Source organism: Chiloscyllium plagiosum, unplaced genomic scaffold, assembly GCF_037043375.1.
Source record: "Chiloscyllium plagiosum isolate Xiang-an unplaced genomic scaffold, Cpla_swu_hap1 HiC_scaffold_11, whole genome shotgun sequence".
Classification (NCBI taxonomy): domain Eukaryota; kingdom Metazoa; phylum Chordata; class Chondrichthyes; order Orectolobiformes; family Hemiscylliidae; genus Chiloscyllium; species Chiloscyllium plagiosum.
The window spans coordinates 79,342,848-79,365,077 of record NW_028270149.1 but is presented as its reverse complement, the minus strand read 5'-3'; the positions used below and the strand labels follow the sequence as shown (position 1 = coordinate 79,365,077).

The window sequence follows — 22,230 nt, the reverse complement described above, 5'->3', positions numbered from 1 at the left end:
TTTCTGTACTGGGTGAAGGATTTGCATACCTTCTATTCTTGGGAAATCCAACTTATAAATCAGCCAAAATAAAAGCAAAGTACTGCCAAAGCTAGAAATCTGAAAGAAAACCCGGAAAGTGTTGGTCGAGTCTTCCAGACTCAAAACAATGTCTCTGCTTCTCCCTCCACAGATGCTGCATTGGCTGCTGAGTTCCTTCAGTAGTTTCTGCTCATATTATTTTTGAATTTTCTCTATCCCTCAGGCTGCTGGTAATGAAGAAGTGGCTGATGAGAATGTGGAGCGAGGGAACTGGTCCTCGAAGACTGACTACGTACTCTCTGTGATCGGCTGTGTGGTGGGTCTGAGCAATGTCTGGAGATTCCCTTACCTGGCTTACAAAAACGGAGGAGGTAATGTTGTGAAATCTGAATGACAGGAATGAGAGAAAATCATAAATAATAGGGACAAGTCAGTGATTGACAAAGAATATTATATTCAATGAAAGAGTGAACTCTAAGCCACAGTTATGCTGTCATCCAGCTAACAGTGAGATCAGGTCTCTATCATACAGATAGTGTTTATTATACTAGACATTATTATTAATTAAATATATTCATTAAGCTCACCAACTAGAATGTAGAACATGGAGCAGTACAGCACAGGAACAGGCCCCTGGGTCCACTATGTCTGTACCAACCATAAAGTCATTCTAAACTAATCCCTTGTGCCTGAACATAGTCTGTATTACTCGATTCCTCACTTGATCATGGGTCTGTCTAAATGTTGTTATCATATCTACTTTCGACACCTCCCATAGTAGCATGTTCTGGACACCTACCATCCTCTGTATAAAAAACAATCCTTGTACATCTCCTTTAGACTTTCCCCTCTCACCTTAAACCTAACATTTGACATTTTCATTTTGGAATACAAACTCTAACAATCCACTCTATCCATGTCTAGCATTCTCTCCAAAGCCTTAACATCCTTTCCATACCCATGGCAACCTGAACTGCTCACAATATTCCAATCGTGGCCGAACTAAAGTCTTCTACAGCTGCAACGTGACTTGCCAACATTTATACTCAATGCCCTCAACTGATTAAAGTAAGCATGCCTTATGTCTTCTTTACCACCTTATCCAATTGTATTGTCACTTTCAGGTATCTATGCATTTGCACCCCTGGATCCCTCTATATATCAATGCTTCTTAGGGTCCTACCATTGACTGCATACTTTGCTTTTGCATTTGACCTGCCAAAATGCAAGATCACACTTATCCATGTTAAACTCCATCTGCCATTTCTCTTCCCACTTTTACAACTGATCTACATCCTGCTGTATCCTTTGATAACTTTCTTCAATATCCACAACTCTATCTTTTCTCGTATTGTCTTCAAAAGTACCAATCAGGCGACGAACATTTCCATCCAAATTATTTATCCACATTACAAACAACAGAGGTCCCAGCAATGATCCTTGTGGAAAACCACTGATCACAAATCTCCGGTCGGAAAAATACCTGTCCACAGCTTCCCTCTGTCTTTGATAATGAAGCCAATTTTGTTTCTAACTCAGAATTCACCATAGTTCCCATGTATGTTAATCTTCTGGACCAACTTACAATAAAGGACCTTGACAGATGTTTTAATCAAGTCCAGGTAGACAACGTTCAAGGCCCCATCCTATTGATCATCTTCATCACTTTTCAAAAAGCTCAATCAATTTTGTGAAACAAGCTCTCCCCTATGTAAAGCCATGCTGACTATCCGTTATAAGTCCTAAGAATCTTCTCCAATAATTTCCCCACCACAGATGTTAAGGCTCACTGGCCTATAATTTCCTGGATGATCCTTGTTGTCTTTCTTTAAATAAAAGAACAACATTGGCTTTTCTCCAGTCTTCTGGGATCTCGCTTATGCAAAGATCTCTGTCAAGGCCCAGCACTTTCCTCCCTTGTCTCTTGGCATAGATCCCATCCAGCCTTGGGGACTGATCTGCCTTAATAGTTTTTGAAGGCCCCCAACACCACCTTCTTCTAATCGTTGACATGCTAGCAAGTTTTGAGAAGATTTGTTGATATGCTCTAGAATATCAACACATCCCTCCATAATGTTACCATCATCCACGTCCCTCTCTTTGGTGAATATCAGTTGAAGTACCCATTAAAAACCTCACCCACTTCCTCTGGCTCCATGCATAAATTCCCTCCGTTGTTCTTGAGTGGGCCTGCAGTTTCCCTAGCTAATCATTGTTCCCAATACATGTATAAAATGTCTTGGGATTCTCCTTAATCCTAATATGCCAAAAATATTTCATGGCCCTTTTAACTCTTCTGATTTCTTAGGTTCTTTTCTGTTCTCTTTACATTCCTCAATGATCTTATCTGATTTCAATTTCTTAAACCTTTTATATTTTTTTAAAAACTTTTTGACTAATCCAGAGTTCTCGCATTTTGCCATTCTTATCCTTCATCCTCACAGGAACATGATGGTCCTAAAACTCTATAAACCTCTATAAGGTTTTATAAACCTCTATAAGGTCACCCGCCAGCCTCTGACACTCCAGGGAAAACAGCTCCATTCTATTCAGCCTCTCCCTGTAGCTCCAGTTCTCCAACCTGGGAAGCACCCTTGTAAATCTTTTCTGAACCCTTTCAAATTTCGCAACATCCTTCCTCATTCCTCCCATCTGTCCTCATAATTGAAGTGCCTTATCCCTGGGATTATTATTTAAATCTCTTCTGCACTCACACCAACTCATATCTTTCCAGACCTGGCCACAATACTGCAGCTGAAGTTTAACCACTGTCCTAGAGAAGTTCATCTTAATTTTATGCTCTTGCACTCTATATCCCTATTAATGATTCCTGGAATACTGTTTGCTTTCTTTGCATTTGAGTGGTCAGTCTCCCTCCTGTTGTTCTGTAACTGACTGAGGTATTGGTATTGTGAAACTTGAAAGGATGCATAAAATATTTGCAAAAATGTTGCTAGTATTGGAGGGTTTGAGCTATAGGGAGAGGCTGAATAGGCTGGGGTATTTTCCCTGGAGGGTCGGAAGCTGAGGGGGTGATATTACAGATGTTTATAAAATCATGAAGAGAATGGATAGGTTAAATAGCCGACATTCTTTTTTTCTCCAGGGTAAGGGAGACCAAAGCTAGAGGGTACAGATTTAAGGTGAGAGGAGAAAGGTTTAAAAGGGAACTGAGGGGTAACGTTTCACACAGAGGATGGTGCATGTATGGAATGAGTTGTCAGAGACGATGGTGGAGGCTGGTACAATTACAACATTTAAAAGGCATCTGATGGGTACATGATTAGATTAGATTACTTACAGTGTGGAAACAGGCCCTTTGGCCCAACAAGTCCACACCAACCCTCCGAAGAGCAACCCACCCAGATCCATTCCCCTACACCTAACACTAGGGGCAATTTAGCATGGCCAATTCACCTAACCTTTACATCTTTTGGACTGTGGGAGGAAACTGGAGTATCCGGAGGAAACCCACGCAGACACGGGGAGAATGTGCAAACTCCACACAGACAGTCGCCCAAGGTGGGAATTGGGCGCTGTGAGGCAGCAGTGCTAACCACTGTGCCACCATGCCGCCCACATGATTAGGGTGTATTATGGAGCTATCATTGCTGGTGTCTAGTCTGTAATTGAAGTGATGGGTTGAAAGATAGGAAGGCCCCTCAAGCTTGTGGCTAGCATTGTATGTTCAACGCAATATGCTGAATGAGGATAAGTCCAACAGTTCAGGGGGTAATGGGAGAGGTGAATTTGCAGAAAATGGTGGCAAATAAGACTGAATTAATTTAGATTATCTGGTCAACATGGATGAGTTGGAGCAAACGGTCTGTTTCTGTTTTGTATTACTCTCTGACTCTTACCTCCTTCCTTCACTGGCTGTGGAAATACCGAAGTTTATTGAGCACTGTGCTGAAATAGGTCACTGCCTCCTGCCCTGGACACACTGCCTTCTTAGCCCATTTCTGTGATAGTCCTGATTCCTCCACCTGCTTCTTGTGATAGCAGGACCAGTACTCCCCATCTACCCTTTACCTAGCAACCATTGCATAGGAGCTAGCTGCAAAACATCTACTTAACCCATTCTGCTCCTCGTGTTAAGTTTCGAGCAGAACAATGTTAAGATTGTCATTTTGTTAAGAAAGCTGTGTAACATTGGCACAGCACCTGGACATGGCATTAACATCCATTATTGACACATCTGTCAAAGTTCACCTTTGTTGTGACAAGCAATTATAGATCAACGTTTCACTGTACATTCAAAGTTCTAAAATCAACATTTAGGGATTTTAAGTCAAGCTTGCCAGGGTTCTTTGCATTTAGTTAGCCTCATAAATAAACGCCACAAATTCAATACCTCTCATAACATCACATTGGCTGTACTAGCCTCCATTCATAATCTGGCTAGTGAATAGCAATTGTGAGCCCTAGCTTTGTCCTCTTTGAGGTAAGAAAAATATTGTAATTAATGCAATTATTGTAATCAAAATGCAGTAAGAGCTCACACATCATAGCCTATTGCATCTTAAGCTGCATTTAGCTGCATTGGTGAAGAAACTGATGAGAATGGTGTCTGTCAAGATTCTTCTAAATATGCAGATATGTAAGTAAACAAAGACATTGTTAAAATAATATAAAAGTTAAAGGTGATCTGAAATACACCTCATTGGAGGAGGAGCCACATGGAGAGTCCACTGAGGAGCCTACAGAGGTGGCTAGGTCCTCCACATCCACCCTCCCTGGGCCCCTTTGACTATTGACAGTTCCAGCTCAGGATAGTTCACTTGTCTGTGCCAAGAAAACCCTCAGAATGTCTGACCTGCCCAGATCTAAACTACAGGGGTTGCCCACTCATGCTTCCACAGCCAATAGGCTCACTGTGAAGCTGGTTTCCTCCACCCCATCTGCAGTATGTGGTAGCTGAGTGTGTCATAGAGTCAAAGGGATGTACAGCACAGAAACAGACCCTTTGGTCCAACTTGTCCATGCCGACCAGATATCCCAACCCAATCTATTCCCACCTGCCAGCACCCGGCCCATATCCCTCCAAACCCTTCCTATTCATATACCCATCCAGTTGCCTTTTAAATGTTGCAATTGTACCAGCCTCCACCACTTCCTCTGGCAGCTCATTCGATAGATGTACCAACCCCTGCATGAAAGAGTTGCCCCTTAGGTCTCTTTTATGTCTTTCCCCTCTCACCCTAAAACCTATGCCCTCTAATTCTGGACTCCCCCATCCCAGGGAAGAGACTTTGTCTATTTATCCTATCCATGCCCCTCATGACTTTATAAACTTTAAAAAGGTCACCCCTCAGCCTCCGACGCTCCAGGAAAAACAGCCCCAGCCTATTCAAGCTCTCCCTATAGCTCATATCCTCCAACCCTGGCAACATCCTCATAAATCTTTTCTGAAACCTTACGAGTTTCACAACATCCTTCCAATAGGAAGGAGACCAGAATTGCAGACAATATTCCAAAAGTGACCTAACCAATGTCCTGTACAGCTGCAATATGACCTCCCAACTCCTGTACTCAGTACTTTGAACAATAAAGGAAAGCATACCAAACACCTTCTTCACTATCCTATCTACCTGCGACTCCACTTTCAAGGAGCTATGAACCTTCAATCCAAGGTCTCTTTGTTCAGCAGCACTCTCTAGGACCTAACCATTAAGTGTATAAGTCCTGCTAAGATTTGCTTTCCCAAAATGCAGCACCTCAAATTTATCTAAATTAAACTCCATCTGTCACTTCTCAGCCCATTGGCCCATCTGGTCAAGATCCTGTTGTAATCTGAGTGTGTGGGAAAGGAAAAGAAAATTGTACCAAGCGCATCTGGGGGCGATGACTAACAGGGTTATGTGTTCCACAGAATACAATCCTCATTTTCATGCTGTGCACAGAAGTGTGCATCTCATGGAGATTCCCAGTGTCAGAGAGATGCAACAGGATCAATGTTGAAGGATGCCAGGGATTAGGCACGCAGCATGCCTTAGTGACCAAGATAACATGTGTTGGTGACAAATCTGCTTCCCAGCTGAAGTCCCAGTGACTGGTGGCAGATGCAACCCTCACCCTCACACTTTGGCATATTTACCCCTCCCAACATGAGTCCTATTGCAACCATTCATCTCAACATTGTGCCCTGTCCATGATCTTCACAATTTTGACAACAGCGAGTATTCCTCTGACAGTAACATGCCACTGGGACTGCCAACATCCACCTCTTCTAGCTAGGTACCCATTCTATACATGGCAAAGGCTCCACTCTTCCATATGTCATCACCCAAGCCATCCACCCTCATACAATGTCTGACTGTCGGATGAAACTTGGGGCTGAGATGGGAAGCTGCACTTGATGAACCTAGATTGCCCCCACCACTTTCCTCGCCGATGGGTGCCCCCATGGACTTTGGTTCAGGCATGTCCCGCTACTTGATGAACCATGCAGTGAGATTGGCGTGAATGCTGCTGCCAGATAGGAGGGATAAATAGACAAAGTCTTTTCCCAGGGGTGGGTCAGTCCAGAACTAGAGGGCATAGGTTCGGGGTGAGAAGGAAAGATATTAAAGGGATCTAAGGGGCAACTTTTTTACACAGAGGATGGTGCAGGTATGGAATGAGCTGACAGAGGAAGTGGTGGAGGCTGGTATATTTACAGCATTTGAAAGGCATCTGGATGGATTTATAAGTAGGATGGGTTTAGAAGGATAGGTGCCAAATGCTGGCAAACTGAAGCTGATCAGATCAGGATGTCTGGTCAGCGTGGATATGTTGAATCATAGGAACTGTTTTCGTGCTGTACAACTCTATGATTTTAAGATGTACGTGCCCTTGACTGAGGACTGCTGCCCAACATGGCAACCTGTCTGGTTTTCTGACAATTTGTTGGTAAGGTGATAAAAACTGAAAGAACTGTGGATACTGTAAATGTTTTGGGTTCCGAGGATGGCTCTCTGGACCCAAAACTTTAATTTTGATTTCTCTTCACGGATACTGCCAGACCTGCTGAGCTTTTCAGTTTTTGCTTGTACGGTGATTTAGGTGAGATCACAACTCATGGCAAGTGGGACTGTTACTTGGAGATAGTAAGAACTGCAGATGTTGGAGAGTCAGAGTGAATAAAGAATGGAGCTGGAAAAAGCACAACAGGGCAAGCAGCATCAGAGGAGGAAGGAAGCCAACATTTCAGGTTGGAACCTCTCATCAGGACTGCACCCCCACTCCCAACTCCAGCTCAACACGAGGTCCCAGCCCCAAACCCTGTTGGGTATTTACCATCTCCCCGACCTCTCCCTCACTGAGGAAGAATGGTCAGTCCTCAGCAAAGGACTCACCTTCATTCCACTGTGTCCACATATCAATGAATTTCACACGTCTCGATGTTGAACACTTTTTCTGCTGCCCCCGCCTCCATGTCTACTTGCTCAAATTTGAATCCGAAGACCCCTTCTCCTGCCTCCAGTAAACTTCAGTCCCAATGAAAGGTTCCAACTTGAAATTCTGACTGCCCTCCTTTTCTGATGCTGTTTGACCTTCTGTGCTTTTTCCACCTCCCCTCTTTATCCACAAATGGAACTGTTAATAAGCAATAATGTGTTTCAGTTGGCAACTCACCGCTGCTCGGTGAGAATCTCACCGTGCCATTAGTGTGGCATAGTGGTAATGTACCTGCCAATAGGCCAAGAAGGCTAGTATAAATTCCTACCTACCCTATAAAATCTTCCAAAATAACATGTCCGATCAGGCTGATTAAAGATGCTTACAAGAGGCAGCAAGATGCTCCTGATGTTAATAGCTAAACATCTCCCTTGATTCGACCACTCGTCTTGTCATCATGCACGTTGCTCAGAACCTGTTAAGACTCTGCCTGATAAGTGACTTTCTTGCACACTATAATTTATAGGAAATACATTAATGCACGTGCCAGCACTGCATATTCTCTGGTCAGTGAGTGTGCACTATGTCAAAGCAATGGATTGCTTGATGTGCTTTGGTATTCCTGTCAACACAATACTCAATGTCACTTTATGTTAGCAAGGCCATGAGTCAAATCTTTAGTCAGATATCAAACCTGTAACGTATATTGGAAGTAGCATTTCACACCGATGGCTCTGAGATGTCTGTGTGCAAATACACCTTTGCTAGGTATGTTGTGCCAATCTAATGGAACTGGAAACTGACTTATTACATTACTTGCATTTGAGACAGCTGGGACCATTGACAAATTCAAGAGCCAGACAGAGGGTGAAGGAATTGAGATGGAGAGGTAGATGTGTGGTTAGGAGCATCTCAAGAGTCAGGAAAGGAATACAGGCCATCCACGGGTTGACAACAGGTTCCATTCCTGAGCCTATTCACAAGTTGATTTGTAGGCAAGTTGGAACACAATATAGGACAATCTAAAGGAGCCATTTGTAAGTTCAGAGAATGCTGTTGTGAATATGTTTAGTGACTGATCGCAACAGTGAAAGAATTGTAAAAATAAATCTTATGGTCCAGAAAAACAGGTTTGTGCATATTCAGAGTTGGGAGTGTGGTGCTGGCATTCATGAAGAAGGGCTTATGCCTGAAACGTCGACTCCTGCTCCTCAGATGCTGCCTGACCTGCTGTGCTTTTCCAGTGCTGCACTCTCAACTCTGATCTCCAGCATCTGCAGTCCTCACTTACTCCTCTGACCCTGTTCAGTCAGAGCTATATCTGGGATAATAACATATTCTATATTTTCCAGGTGCATTCCTCATTCCCTATCTTACCATGTTGGTATTTGCTGGGATGCCATTGTTTTTCTTGGAGTCTTCTCTTGGGCAGTTTGCCAGCCTCGGGCCTGTGGCAGTATGGAAAGCTGTGCCAATATTACAAGGTGAATATTCATTAATCGACACTGACTTAGAAACCTTTCAGATGAGCACATATGTTTAATACAAATTAATAAACTGACTGCATTCATTATCAGGTGACATTGTTAGCCAACCTTGCAAAAATACTGCTCTCACACTGACATGACAGTACTTCAAACAAAGGCAGATATTAAAAATGAGTAGATTTGTTTGCCTTTCCCAATTTTCTAAATGGCGTCTCTCTCAATAATTGATGAAGACCTAGTAGGGCTGCTTGAGAAATAAGGAAGACATTCTGATATATCATAGAACAGTTTCATAAGCATGATAATCAAAGTCAATTCCATTAAGGAACATAATCTCTAAAACCTGAGTAAGGGGATTATTGAAAATATTCTTCAGGCAGTAACCCATAAATAGAACCAGAATTTTCTGTTTGTGGTCTGAAAAGAACTGGATATCCTGCTCCAAATTGAGAATGCAAAGATCGAACATAGAGAACATTGAACATAACAGCACAGAACAGGCCCTTCAGCCCACGATGTTGTGCCAACCATTGATTCTCATGTGAGGTAAACCTAGTATATGGACTCTCAAATTTCTGTGACCATATGCATGTCAAGCAGTCTCTTAAATAACCCCAATGATCTCGCTTCCACAATTGCTGCTGGCAACGCATTCCATGCTCTCACAACATTCTGTGTAAAGAACCCGCCTCTGACATCCCCTTTATACTTTCCGCCAAACAGCTTAAAACTATGACCCCTCATGTTAACAATTTCTGCCCTGGGAAAACGTTTCTGGCTATCAACTCTATCTATGCCTCTCACTATCTTGTACACCTCAATTAGGTCCCCTCTCTTCCTTCTTTTTTCCAATGAAAAAAGTCCGAGCTCAGTCAACCTCTCTTCATAAGATAAGCCCTCCATTCCAGGCAGCATCCTGGTAAACCTCCTCTGAACCCTCTCCAAAGCATCCACATCTTTCCTATAATAGGGCGACCAGAACTGGACACAGTATTCCAAGTGCGGTCTAACCAAAGTTTTATAGGGCTGCAACAAGATCTCACGGCTCTTAAACTCAATCCCCCTGTTAATGAAAGCCAAAACACCATATGCTTTCTTAACAACCCTGTGCACCTGGGTGGCAATTTTAAGGGATCTATGTTCCTGCACACCAAGATCCCGCTGTTCTTCCACACTGCCAAGAATCCTGCCTTTAATCCAGTACTCAACTTCCAAGTTTGACCTTCCAAAATGCATCACCTCGCATTTATCCAGGTTGAACTCCATCTGCCACCTCTCAGCCCATCTCTGCATCCTGTCAATGTCACGCTGCAGCCTACAACAGCCCTCTATACTGTCAACGACACCTCCAACCTTTGTGTCGTCTGCAAACTTGCTATCCCATCCTTCAATCTCCTCATCCAAGTCATTAATAAAAATTACAAAGAGTAGAGGCCCAGGAACAGAGCCCTGTAGATCACCACTCACCCCTGACTTCCAGGCAGAATACTTTCCTTCCACTACCACTCGCTGTCTTCTGTCGACCAGCCAATTCTGTATCCAGACAGCTAAATTTCCTTGTATCCCATTCCTCCTGACCTTCTGAACGAGCCTACCATGGGGAACCTTATCAAATGCCTTACTGAAGTCCAAATACACAACATCCACCGCTCAATCCTCATCAACTTATCTAGTAACATCCTCAAAGAACTCAATAAGATTTGTGAGGCATGACCTGCCCCTCACAAAGCCGTGCTGACTGCCTTTAATCAAATCATGCTCTTCTAGATGGTCATAAATCATATCCCTCAGAATCCTTTCTAACACCTTTCAGACGACAGACATGAGGCTGACTGGTCTGTAATTGCCAGGGATTTCCCTATTTCCTTTCTTGAAGAGAGGAATTACATTTGCCTCCCTCCAGTCCTCCGGTACAACTCTGGTGGAGACCGAGAATGCAAAGATCTTCGCAAGCGGCAAAGCAATCACATTTCTCGCTTCCCAAAGCAGCCGAGGACAAATCTGGTTTGGTCCTGGCAACTTGTCAATCTTAATGTTTGTCAAAATTTTCAACACATCAGTTTCCTCAATCTCTATCTGTTCCAGCATGCTTACTTGCTCCTCAATGGTTTCATTCACTACAAGGTCCTTTTCTTTAGTAAAGACAGAAGCAAAAAACGCATTTAGGGCTTCCCCTACCTCCTCGGACTCTATACACAAGTTCCCTATGCTATCCCTGATCGGCCCTACTCTTTCTTTGATCATTTTCTTATTCCTCACATACTTGTCTGTACAGCACTCTCAAGTAGATTGTCTTCCAAAGAAGCCCCATATAACCCTTAAGATTGTGCTATAATTGGTTTTGGGGAATGAAGAGAAAGTATTGTACCCTCTTGCTATTTCTTTTGTGGGCTGTCATGGGAAACTGTAGGCTTTGCCCTGTTTGAGATGTTAGGTGAATGACTTCCCCATGGAGCCTTTGACATGAGGATTAGTAGGAAGCAAACTGTTCCAAGACAGTCCAAGAGCCCAACATAATGACAAGTCCATGGTCAGAAAATCCAAAGCACAGAATCCAGGTAATCAATAAAGAACTGCAGATGCGAGAGATCTGAACCAACAAAAGCAGAAATCGAAGGAGAAACTCCGCAGGGTTGGCATGTGTGAAGAGAAAACAGAGTTAACATTTTGACTCAAATTGTCTTTCTTCACAGATGCTGCCAGACCTGCTGAGTTTCTCGCAATTTATGCTTGTTTGTTTATACCCTGAAGTGATGAAGAAGGAGACAGAAAGAGAAAGAGAAAGGATCTCAAGGGGATGGACGAACTACTGAGACACCTTGATCCCAGGAAACAGAGAAATGTTCATCTTCCCAGTCAACTGATTAGTAATGGGTTCAGGACATGGTACCTAGACAACAGTACTTTGACATCTTGACACAGCTGATGAGGGAGGTTTACAATGACATGGTAACACTACTCAGTCATAATAAAAGTCATCAAATTTTTGTCAAATCCCTAAAGCCAAAAAAGGACAGAAACTAGGAGAATGTGAGGGAAGAATTACAGTGCAAATGGAGTAGATCTTTTTTATTCATTCTGAAACCTGAACAGGAACTGACAGTTATATAATGACATCCAGAAGCTGATATGAGGTGCTTACTTGACAGCGCAGTTGGATAAGTTGGTTCGAGATTGGGAACAGCCAATTCATAAACTTGAATCTGGACAAAGGGTATTGACCCCTTTAATAGGATATTGAAATAGAAAATGGCTTGTCGAGATCCTGGACAGGTTGGTTATAAATACCTACAATTAAGATTGGCTGAGGTTCATTTCTTCATGAGAGCAGGCTTTACTCGACTGAGAATGAATTTTGGGCTCATGTCAAGTAAATCCTTGTGTTTGTGGAGAATAAATACCTTAGGTGTAGAAAGTTGAAATTCTAAAAGGTCTAGTCCAATTCAAGATAATGAGCAACTCAGAACATTTTTGGACTCATTTTTTTAAAATACCTTTATTACCTTACTGCCCACCCTTATTGAAATGAAACCATAATTGAAATGGATCCTTAAGATAGAGGAACTTTCAGAAACTGGGGCCAAACACCATATAATAGCCCTGCGCTCATGGTCCCAGACTTTAGGGAAAAATAGCGTTGCTTCAGAGGTTTAGTGTCTATAGTCACTCAAATAATTTGAGGACATGAATACCCAATGTCTAATCTGAGCAGATATCAGACCTACAAGATAACACTACATTAAAGCCCACAAAGAATGCCTGTCAACAAAATAGACCATAGAAGTCTTAAATTTCTACATGCAGAGGTGACAATTTACCAATCGTGAGGTCTGCATCTTGAATGTGATTCATCAAAGATGACCCAAGATGGTTAATTTCTGCCTGATGAAGAATGTCCACTTGGATAGGAGAGAATCCAAGGTGGAGTTCCTCACTGGAGTCAGTAGACACTCCTTTGATGGTCAATCTACATCACTATGAATTTGTGAATTGAAGGCATGAGTAGGTGATGGAAACATTCAGGTTCCATGGAGCACCTCAGCCTGACAAGGCAAGCCAGGCAGCATCAGGAGGTGGAGAAGTCAATGTTTCAGGCGTAACCCTTCTTTAGGGCTCTTCAGGACCCTTATTTATCTCCTGATGCTGCCTGGTGTGCTGTGTTCTTCCAACCTCCTGCTTGTCAATCCAATGTATCATGAACACACACCTTCTGAGATCTATTGGAGGTGGTTGTAAATCAGTTCCACATTCATTGTCCTGAGCTTTTCAGGCCACATGTATACAATCTATCATACTCTACACCTAATGGAACTTTGTATACACCTCTAGCCCCACATCTCTGATACACTCAGAACAACTACCTGGATCAGTGGGATAATGAATGTTTCAGTGGATTGTCCTGACATCAGTCATCATCTTAATTATCAGAATTATTACTGATTCTGAGATGCCACACATATCTCCATTAGGCCCCTGGATTGAAACAGAGGCATTGACGCTAACGGCAACTGTGATTTTGACAGAGCTCTGACATCTGGTAACTGACATCTGACACCAATACCACATAAGAGAAAAACATAGTTTTATTACTTAGAGTTCTATATTGAGATTATAATCTCATTCATTAAAACACATTTGATCTTGCTGATGCTTCTTGATAGATGGGTACTCATGGACAATATTGACACTTCTTCAATTGACATTGTTCGACATGTGTTGACACTTCTCGACACTTTGCAACAGTCCTGGCAGGTCCAGACAAGTCCAACAGCTCCACAGAGTCTATTTACCTTATGTGTACATTATTTCCATAGTTAACAGTTTCAAAGAGCATGCTGATGCCAAACCCAAAGGGTATCATACATTCACCTCCAGAAAACAATCCCAGACTCCCATCCCCAAGGTTGAGACTGTATTCAGAGGGGTATTTCCAAAACGGTACCTGGCATCCAAAAAAAGGACTGAAAACAGACATGCTGTTAACTGGTCATTCAAATGGCCATCTGCCTTCAGGAGCCAGACATGCATGAACTACCCACAGTCAAAAAACAAAGCAAAAAACAGAAACACCAGTGTCAGAAATAGCACTTTGAATTCCCACCAACATCTGGGATTTTTGCAACAACAAAGGTGTTCTCTGTCATGGCCAAAATTAGGTCTCATTCTATTGGATCTTGATTAATCTTGCATTTTGTCATATCCACACAAATATAATCTCAGAATATTATCACATCCTTGTAAAATATGGAACTGATACAGTGGTGTCTTCAAAGGGCCCTGAAAATCCCAATATCAGCCAATAATTTTCATGATTATAAGCAAATGTAATGAAGATACGGCATCTGAAGATGATACACAAGGGTTCTTTTTCACCAATCAAGTGTTGCTAAACACCCCTGAAGTCGGTGGAATTTCATATTTATACATTTCTACAATTAGAAACATATATCTTCACAGTGAAGTTGGTGGGATAGCTAATTCTCAAATGTGATATAATTCCAGAGAATGATGGAAATGCAAATAACTGGGCAGCACAGAGACTCAGTGGCTCGCACTGTTGCCTCACAGCACCAGGGACCCAGGTTCGATTCAGCACTTGGACGACTGTCTGTGTGGAGTTTGTACGTTGTCCTTGTGTCTGTGTGAGTTTGCTCCTGTTTCCTCCCACAGTCCAAAAATGGGCAGGGTAAATAGATTGACCATGCTAAATTGCCCATAGTGTGAAGACTAGATGGATCATCCATGGGCAATGCAGGATTACAGGAATGGGGCAGGTCTGGATGGGGTTCTCTTCAGAAGGCTGATGTGTATTCGATGGGCTGAATGGGCTGTTTCCACGCTGTTGGGATTCTATGATTCTAACTGCAGAAATTGCAATGGTGACTGGCAATGAGACAAGGTTGGTTTGTCGACAAGCTGAAATTATGTGAAGGAATTTATTGCAGTTTCGATCTAAATTTATGTTCCTTCTTTAAGGTGTGGGCATAACTTTGGTAGTAAAAGGATTCTTCGGAAACATTACCTACTCCTGTGTGCTTGCCTACAGTCTGTACTACCTGTTTGCTTCCTTCCAATCACCCCTGCCATGGTCAGACTGCTTCAGTTGGTGGGGAGCAGATGAAAAATGCAGCAGAACTACCAAAGGTACAATGTTCACTTCTGTTGGAGATATTTTTCATATTTCATTCTGTTGATCTGTCAGTGCAAAAATGGCCGATTGTTTCAGTGATCATCTTTATTGTGTTGTCTAGCAGAAATACTGAATAGAAACAAGAGTATAAAGGAAGTAGGCGTATACTTAAGAGGGAAATCAGGGGGGCAAAAATGGGACATGAGATAGCTTTGGCAAATAAAATTAAGGAGAATCCAAAGGGTTTTTACAAATACATTAAGGACAAAAGGGTAACTAGGGGGAGAATAGGGCCCCTCAAAGATCAGCAAGGTGGCCTCTGTGTGGAGCCGCAGAAAATGGGAGTGATACTAAATGAATATTTTGCATCAGTATTTACTGTGGAAAAGGATATGGAAGATATAGACTGTGGGGAAATAGATGGTGACATCTTGCAAAATGTCCAGATTACAGAGGAGGAAGCGCTGGATGTCTTGAAACGGGTAAAGGCGGATAAATCCCCAGGACCTGATCAGGTGTACCCGAGAACTCTGTGGGAAACTAGAGAAGTGATTGCGGGGCCTCTTGCTGAGATACCTGTATCATCGATAGTCACAGGTGAGGTGCCGGAAGACTGGAGGTTGGCAAACGCGGTGCCACTGTTTAAGAAGGGCGGTAAAGACAAGCCAGTGAACTATAGACCAGTGAGCCTGACCTCGGTGGTGGGCAAGTTATTGGAGGGAATCCTGAGGGACAGGATGTACATGTATTTGGAAAGGCAAGGACTGATTCGGGATAGTCAACATGGCTTTGTGCATGGGAAATCATGTCTCACAAACTTGATTGAGTTGTTTGAAGAAGTAACAAAGAGGATTGATGAGGGCAGAGCAGTAGATGTGATCTATATGGACTTCAGTAAGGCGTTCGACAAGGTTCCCCATGGGAGACGGATTAATAAGGGTAGAACTCACAGAATACAGGGAGAATTAGCCATTTGGATACAGAACTAGCTCAAAGGTGGAAGAAATAGGGTGGTGGTGAAGGGTTATTTTCAGACTGGAGCCCTGTGACCAGTGGAGTGCCACAAGGATCGGTGCTGGGTCCTCTACTTTTTGTAATTTACATAAATGATTTGGATGCGGGCATAAGAGGTACAGTTAGTAAGTTTGCAGATGACACCAAAATTGGAGGTATAGTGGTGAAGAGGGTCACCTCAGATTACAACAGGATCTGGACCAGATTGGCCAATGGGCTGAGAAGTGGCAGATGGAGTTTAATTCAGATAAATGCGAGGTGCTGCATTTTGGGAAAGCAAATCTTAGGAGGACTTATACATTCAATGGTAAGGTCCTAGGGAGTGTTGCTGAACAAAGAGACCTCGGAGTGCCGATTCGTAGCTCCTTGAAAGTAGAGTTGCAGGTCGATAGGATAGTGAAGAAGGCGTTTGGTATGCTTTCCTTTATTGGTCAGAGTATTGAGTACATGAGTTGGGAGGTCATGTTGCAGCTGTACAGGACATTAGTTAGGCCACTGTGGGAATATTGTGTGCAATTCTGGTCTCCTTCCTACCAGAAAGATTTTGTGAAACTTGAAAGGGTTTGGAAAAGATTTACAAGGATGTTGTCAGGGTTGGAGGATTTGAGCTATAGGGAGAGGCTGAACAGGTTGGGGCTGTTTTCCCTGGAGTGTCGGAGGCTGAGGGGTGAACTTATAGAGGTTTACAAAATTATGAGGGGCATGGATAGGGTAAATAGGCAAAGTCTTTTCCCTGGGGTCGGGGAGTCCAGAACTAGAGGGCATAGGTTTAGGGTGAGAGGGGAAAGATCTAAAAGAGATCTAAGGGGTAACTTTTGCATGCAGAGGGTGGTATGTGTATGGAATGAGCTGCCAGAGGAAGTGGTGGAGGCTGGTACAATTGCGACATTTAAAAGGCATTTGGATGGGTATATGAATAGGAAGGGTTTGGAGGGATATGGGCTGGGTGCTGGCAGGTGGGACTAGATTGGGTTTGGATATCTGGTCGGCATGGACGGGTTGGACCGAAGGTTCTGTTTCCATGCTGTACATCTCTATGACTCTATGACTTTATGCAGCAAGAATATTAATACTGAGTCACTGGACTTTTACAATAAACATTGGTTTTAAAACTTTTAAAGCTGTGAAGAAAATAATGACCTCTGATGTTTCTCATGTGAGGAATTCGATAAACTTCGGGTTTTAAATACATCTTGGATTGGAGGACAAAATGGGCCATGGAAAATTGACATTCTGTTTATACCTCTTCTGAATTGACTTTTCATCAAATTGAAATGCAAACAATTGCCATACTAATGCCAATCTTTAGGCAGGGAATTGCACTGCACTGTGCTGTCTGTGCCCAGCTGTGTTGGGACAAACAGCAGCTCAACATCTTACTGGCTGCTCATCCACATAATTGCAGTGTGCAGCAGTTTGCAAAACGCACTGCAAGTTTGCCTCAATAGAGGATCAGGTGTGTGTGTGGTTAGCATAGTGGATGGCTAACTTATCTCTCTCAAAGTAATTATACACGATTATATCGAAAATATGGCACAGATCAGGTCATTTGGCTCAACAAGTCCATGGTAATACTGCTCTCCCAAGCAAGCCTCCCTCCACCTTTTCTCATCTGATCTGCCATTGTAAACATAATGTTTCTCCTTCTCGTCTGATTGTATTATAGGAATAGAATAGATTAAAATGGAATCCCTACAATGTGGAAATGCATCTCTTCAATACATTTGCAACTCTTGCCTCAATTCCCTGTGGTAGCAATTTCCTCATTCTTACCACTCTGGGTGCAGACATTTCTTCTGAAATTGTGATTGAATTTGTGGTGATCACCTATATTGAGGGCTCCAATACACTCTTCATCCCAAAATAAAATTACTTCTGTGTCCACTCCATTAAAATCTATTCGGTATTTTTATTCCTTATCCTTCTAGGGCTTGTATCTTCTAAGTAATAAGTGGCTTCCCTGTTCTTGCCAGCAACATGTATCAGAATACATTTCTTTATGCTTAACTTCATTCACCAATTATCTGTTCAGTCAGCAAGTTTTATTAATATTCTACTGAAACCTGTTGTAGTTCACCTCAATTTGGTGTCAGGTACAAATTTATAAATTTGTCCAAATAACTCATGTAAATTGTGAACAGCACTACAGCAGATCATTATAAAGTATTAATTTCTACTTTCTACCAGACTGAATAACATCCCTCTGTCCCCACTCTGCTTTCAGTTTTAAAGCCAGCCAGCCAATCCGTGCCACCATTTGCCCCCATTTCCACATTCCTTGACCTAATTTATTAGTTTATTAAGGGGCATATTATAAAAGTTGTGTTACCTTTTTATTTCCAGATGTTCTTCTATCTCTCATTTATTGGAGATGCTATAACTTTCCTCCTAATTGTATCAAGCTGACAGGTTGATAATTTTCTGGACATGTTCTCTCTCCCTCCTCAAATATCGGGATAAAATTAGTTTTCTGCCATTCCTCAGCCACTATACCTTTTTTGTTCTAACCAGTTATTAATATGTGTGTGGTAATGCCTTTGCTATCACTTCCTCAGATTCTTTAAAAATATATGGACATTACCGTGGAACAGGAGTTCCATTCATTTTACTTTTGTTTAGTTTATGCAATATATCCCAAATTTTTATTTAACTCATCTCATTGCTTATCTTATGATTCAGTGTCACACCTCCCTGTTCTTTCCAAGGGAAAAGTCCAAACAAAATAATTGTTGAATATTTCTGCTTTCCCTTTATTGTTTTCTGTGGTATTAGCCTGCCTGTCACCTGGTGGTTCCATTCTAATCACAAGCTTCCCATTTAGTCAATGCAGAAGTGTAAAACATTTTATTATTTTGATTTATGTTCCTTGACAATTGAATTTTAAAGTTCCTTTTGTTTTCCAATAGATTGTCATTTTTCTCCAAATCTCTTTGTATACTGTTATTCTGCATTCCTCTGCTGTTGAAGTAATTTTTGTCTGTTTAAAAAATTCAAATATTACTTTATGTCTTGATTTATTCAAGAAGTCTGGCTAGTGTTTATTTCATTCATTCCTTTTCCTGGAATAAAATTTCCTGCACTCTGCCAAGATGGAGGACGGGAAAAATTTCTGGCTGTAACAGGCTGCTCCTTTTTTGAGGTATTTTATGTGTTGGAGGTATTTCTTTGAATTCCAGGAGCAGCCATTACTGTTTTATATGCTGTTGCAATTGTTTTGAAACTTGGGAGAAAAAAAAGTCAAAAACACCAGCGGTTATAAAAGGGCGAAAGACAAACAAAGGCAGCAAGCACATGGTCTGTAAGGGAGAGAGAAAAAGAAGCCCACACTGCTAACTTACATTGCAGTGAATCTGCGCAGTTACAGCCTTTGCTGTTTGAATTCACATATCACTGTACATCGGAGTGTGTCTAGGAAAACCTAACAAACAACAAAATTCACAACTGATCTTGGAGCAATCTGTTTGGGAGGAATCACAGCACAGAAACAGATAAGTAAATAGTTTTAAGTATAGCCTTGCTGCAAATCTACAATAGTGAGCAGGATGGGTTCTTTCTTGATTATATGTTTTTATTGCGATCTGTCTCTTGATTAAATTTTAAATTATAAGCCATAAGTTACTAAGTTACCCTAGAGCAGTATTTTGTAGAACAATAAGATGGTGCTATGTTCTGCGTCTGTGGATTGGAAGGAGCAAAATGCCCTTTAGTAATGTGATATGCTTTTCTTGTTGGATGTGGAAGTTTCTGGAAAGTTTAAGGGTTACTAATGATTATATCTGCAGTAATAGTTGTTGGTCGTGAATCCTGTCAGATCGAATGGATCATTGGAGCGACTATTAGAGGCATGAAAGAATTTACAAGAGCTAGGGAGTATAATTGATGGCAGTTAGAGGAAGGGAGAAAAAGCTGCAGATACAGTCAAGCAGATGAGTTAACTCCAAGAAAGGTAGGAGAGGTAGATGGGTAGTTACAGGAGTCTTCTGTGGCTATCCCCATTTCAAACAAGTATGCTGTTTTGGAAAATGTAGGGGGTGATGGACTTTCAGGGGAATGTGGCACGAACAGCCAAGATTCTGGTATTAGGACTGGCTCTCAATGTAATGAGGGGTACATCGGGTTCCAAGAGATCAGTTGTGTGAGGGGACTCGCTAGTCAGGTGCACAGACAGACGTTTCTGTGGCCAGCAGCAAAAAATCAGAATGGTGTGCTGCGTCACTGGTGCCAGGATCAAGGATGTCTCAGAGAGGATGCCAAATGTTCTCCAAGGGGAGAGGGCCCAGCAGGAGGTCATTGTACATATTGGTACTAACGACATAAGATGGGAAAGGGATAAGATTCTGAAGGGAGAATATAGAAAGTTAGGCAGGAATTTGAAAAGGAGGTCCTCGAGGGTAGTAATGTCTGGATTGTTCCTGGTGCTATGGGCTAGTGAGGGTAGGAATAGGAGGATAGAGCAGATGAATGCGTGGCTGAAGAGATAGTGTATGGGAGAAGGATTCACATTTTTGGATAATTGGAATCTCTTCTGGAGTAGACGTGACTTTGATAAGCAGGATGGATTGCACCTGAATTGGAAGGGGACTAACATACTGGCATGGAGATTTGGTAGAACTGCTCGGGAGGATTTAAACTACTAAGGTGGTGGGGTGGGACCCAGGGAGATAGTGAGAAAAGAGATCAATCTGAGACTGGTACAGTTGAGAAAAGAAGCAAGTCAAACAGTCAGGACAGGCAAAACAAAGCAGATGGGCCAATGGGCTGAGAAGAGTCAAATGGAGTTTAATTTAGATGAATGCAAAGTGCTGCATTTTGGGAAACCAAATCTATACACTTAATGGTAAGGTCCTAGGGAGTGTTGCAGAACAAAGAGACCTTGGAGTGCAGGTTCAGAGCTCATTGAAAGTGGAGTCACAGGTTGATAGTATAGTGATGAAGGCATTTGGTATGCTTTCCTTTAGTGATCAGACCACTGAGTAAAGGAGTTGGGAAGTCATGTTGCAGCTGTACAGGACATTGGTTAGGCCACTTTTGGAATTTGTGTGCAATTCTGCTCTCCTTCCTATCGGAAGGATGTTGTGAAAATTGAAAGGGATCAGAAAAGATTTACAAGGATGTTGCCATTGTTGGAGGATTTGAGCTATAGAGAGAGGTTGAATAGGCTAGGGCTGTTTTTCCTGGAGCATCGGAGGCTGAGGAGTGACCTTATAGACATTTTAAAATCATGAGGGACATGGATAGGGTAAATAGACAAAGTCTCTTCCTTGGGGTCTGGGAGTCCAGAACTAGAGGGCATAGGTTTGGGGTGAGAGGGGAAAGATATGAAACAGACCTGAGGGGCAACCTTTTCATGCAAATGATGGTGTGTGAGTGGAATGAGCTGCCAGAGGAAGTGGTGGAGGCTGGTACAAATGCAACATTTGAAAGGCACCTGGATGGGTATATGAATAGGAAGGGTTTGGAGGGATATGGGCCCAGTGTTGGCAGGTGGGACTAGGATACCTGGTCAGCATGGACAAGTTGGACTGAAGGGTCTGTTTCCATGCTGTACATTTCTATGACTCTATGATGCCAGCATAGCAACTATTTCTGAGCTCTTTACAGTAGAACTTGCTCTTACGTATCGTGCAAGTATTCTGCTCTTTTAAACCTCAATTCTAAGTCTGTCAAAATTGCTAACAATGTTCTCTGTAACATTATATTCCTCGTTCTGTTTCATTATTCTTACAGATTTTGTATAATATGATCTTCCTGTACTGCATGCAGAACTTTTCACTGTACCTAGGTACATGTGAGAATAATATATCAAATAAAATCAAATGTTCATGAGTCTTCTTAACGGTAACCTTTTTTAGATGCTTAAATACCTACACACAATTTAGACTGGTGTAGTTTCCAGTCCACAACAATCAAAAGTATTCAGAAACCAGTTTTGGTATTTATACATGACAATAACAAACACATGAACTGAGAAATGTTCAGCAAGAATTCCAGCTTCCTTGGATAAAAGGCAGAATGTGAATAGATCAATCTTGAGGCAACTTGTGCAGCAATAATAAGAGCAATTACTCACTATTGGCATCCCATGGCAGCTGAATAGAAGTGAACAGAGTAATATAAACAGACACAGGACGTGTGCATTTTTTCCAGAGACTGTGATCCTACTGGAAGAGAAGAAGCTTACTCTCAGGAAAATGATTG

General features: G+C 42.1%; 1 protein-coding gene across 1 annotated transcript in view; it reads left to right on the top strand.

Moving 5' to 3' along the window:
• The window catches only part of LOC148148839 (sodium- and chloride-dependent neutral and basic amino acid transporter B(0+)-like), a 69,418-nt gene that overhangs the window by 2,840 nt on the left and 44,348 nt on the right, over positions 1–22,230 (top strand). Inside the window, exons 2-3 of the mRNA XM_087991808.1 lie at positions 245–392; positions 8,754–8,885. Of these exons, the coding sequence (XP_087847934.1) occupies positions 245–392; positions 8,754–8,885 (280 nt within the window). The remainder of the gene's footprint in view (positions 1–244; positions 393–8,753; positions 8,886–22,230) is intronic.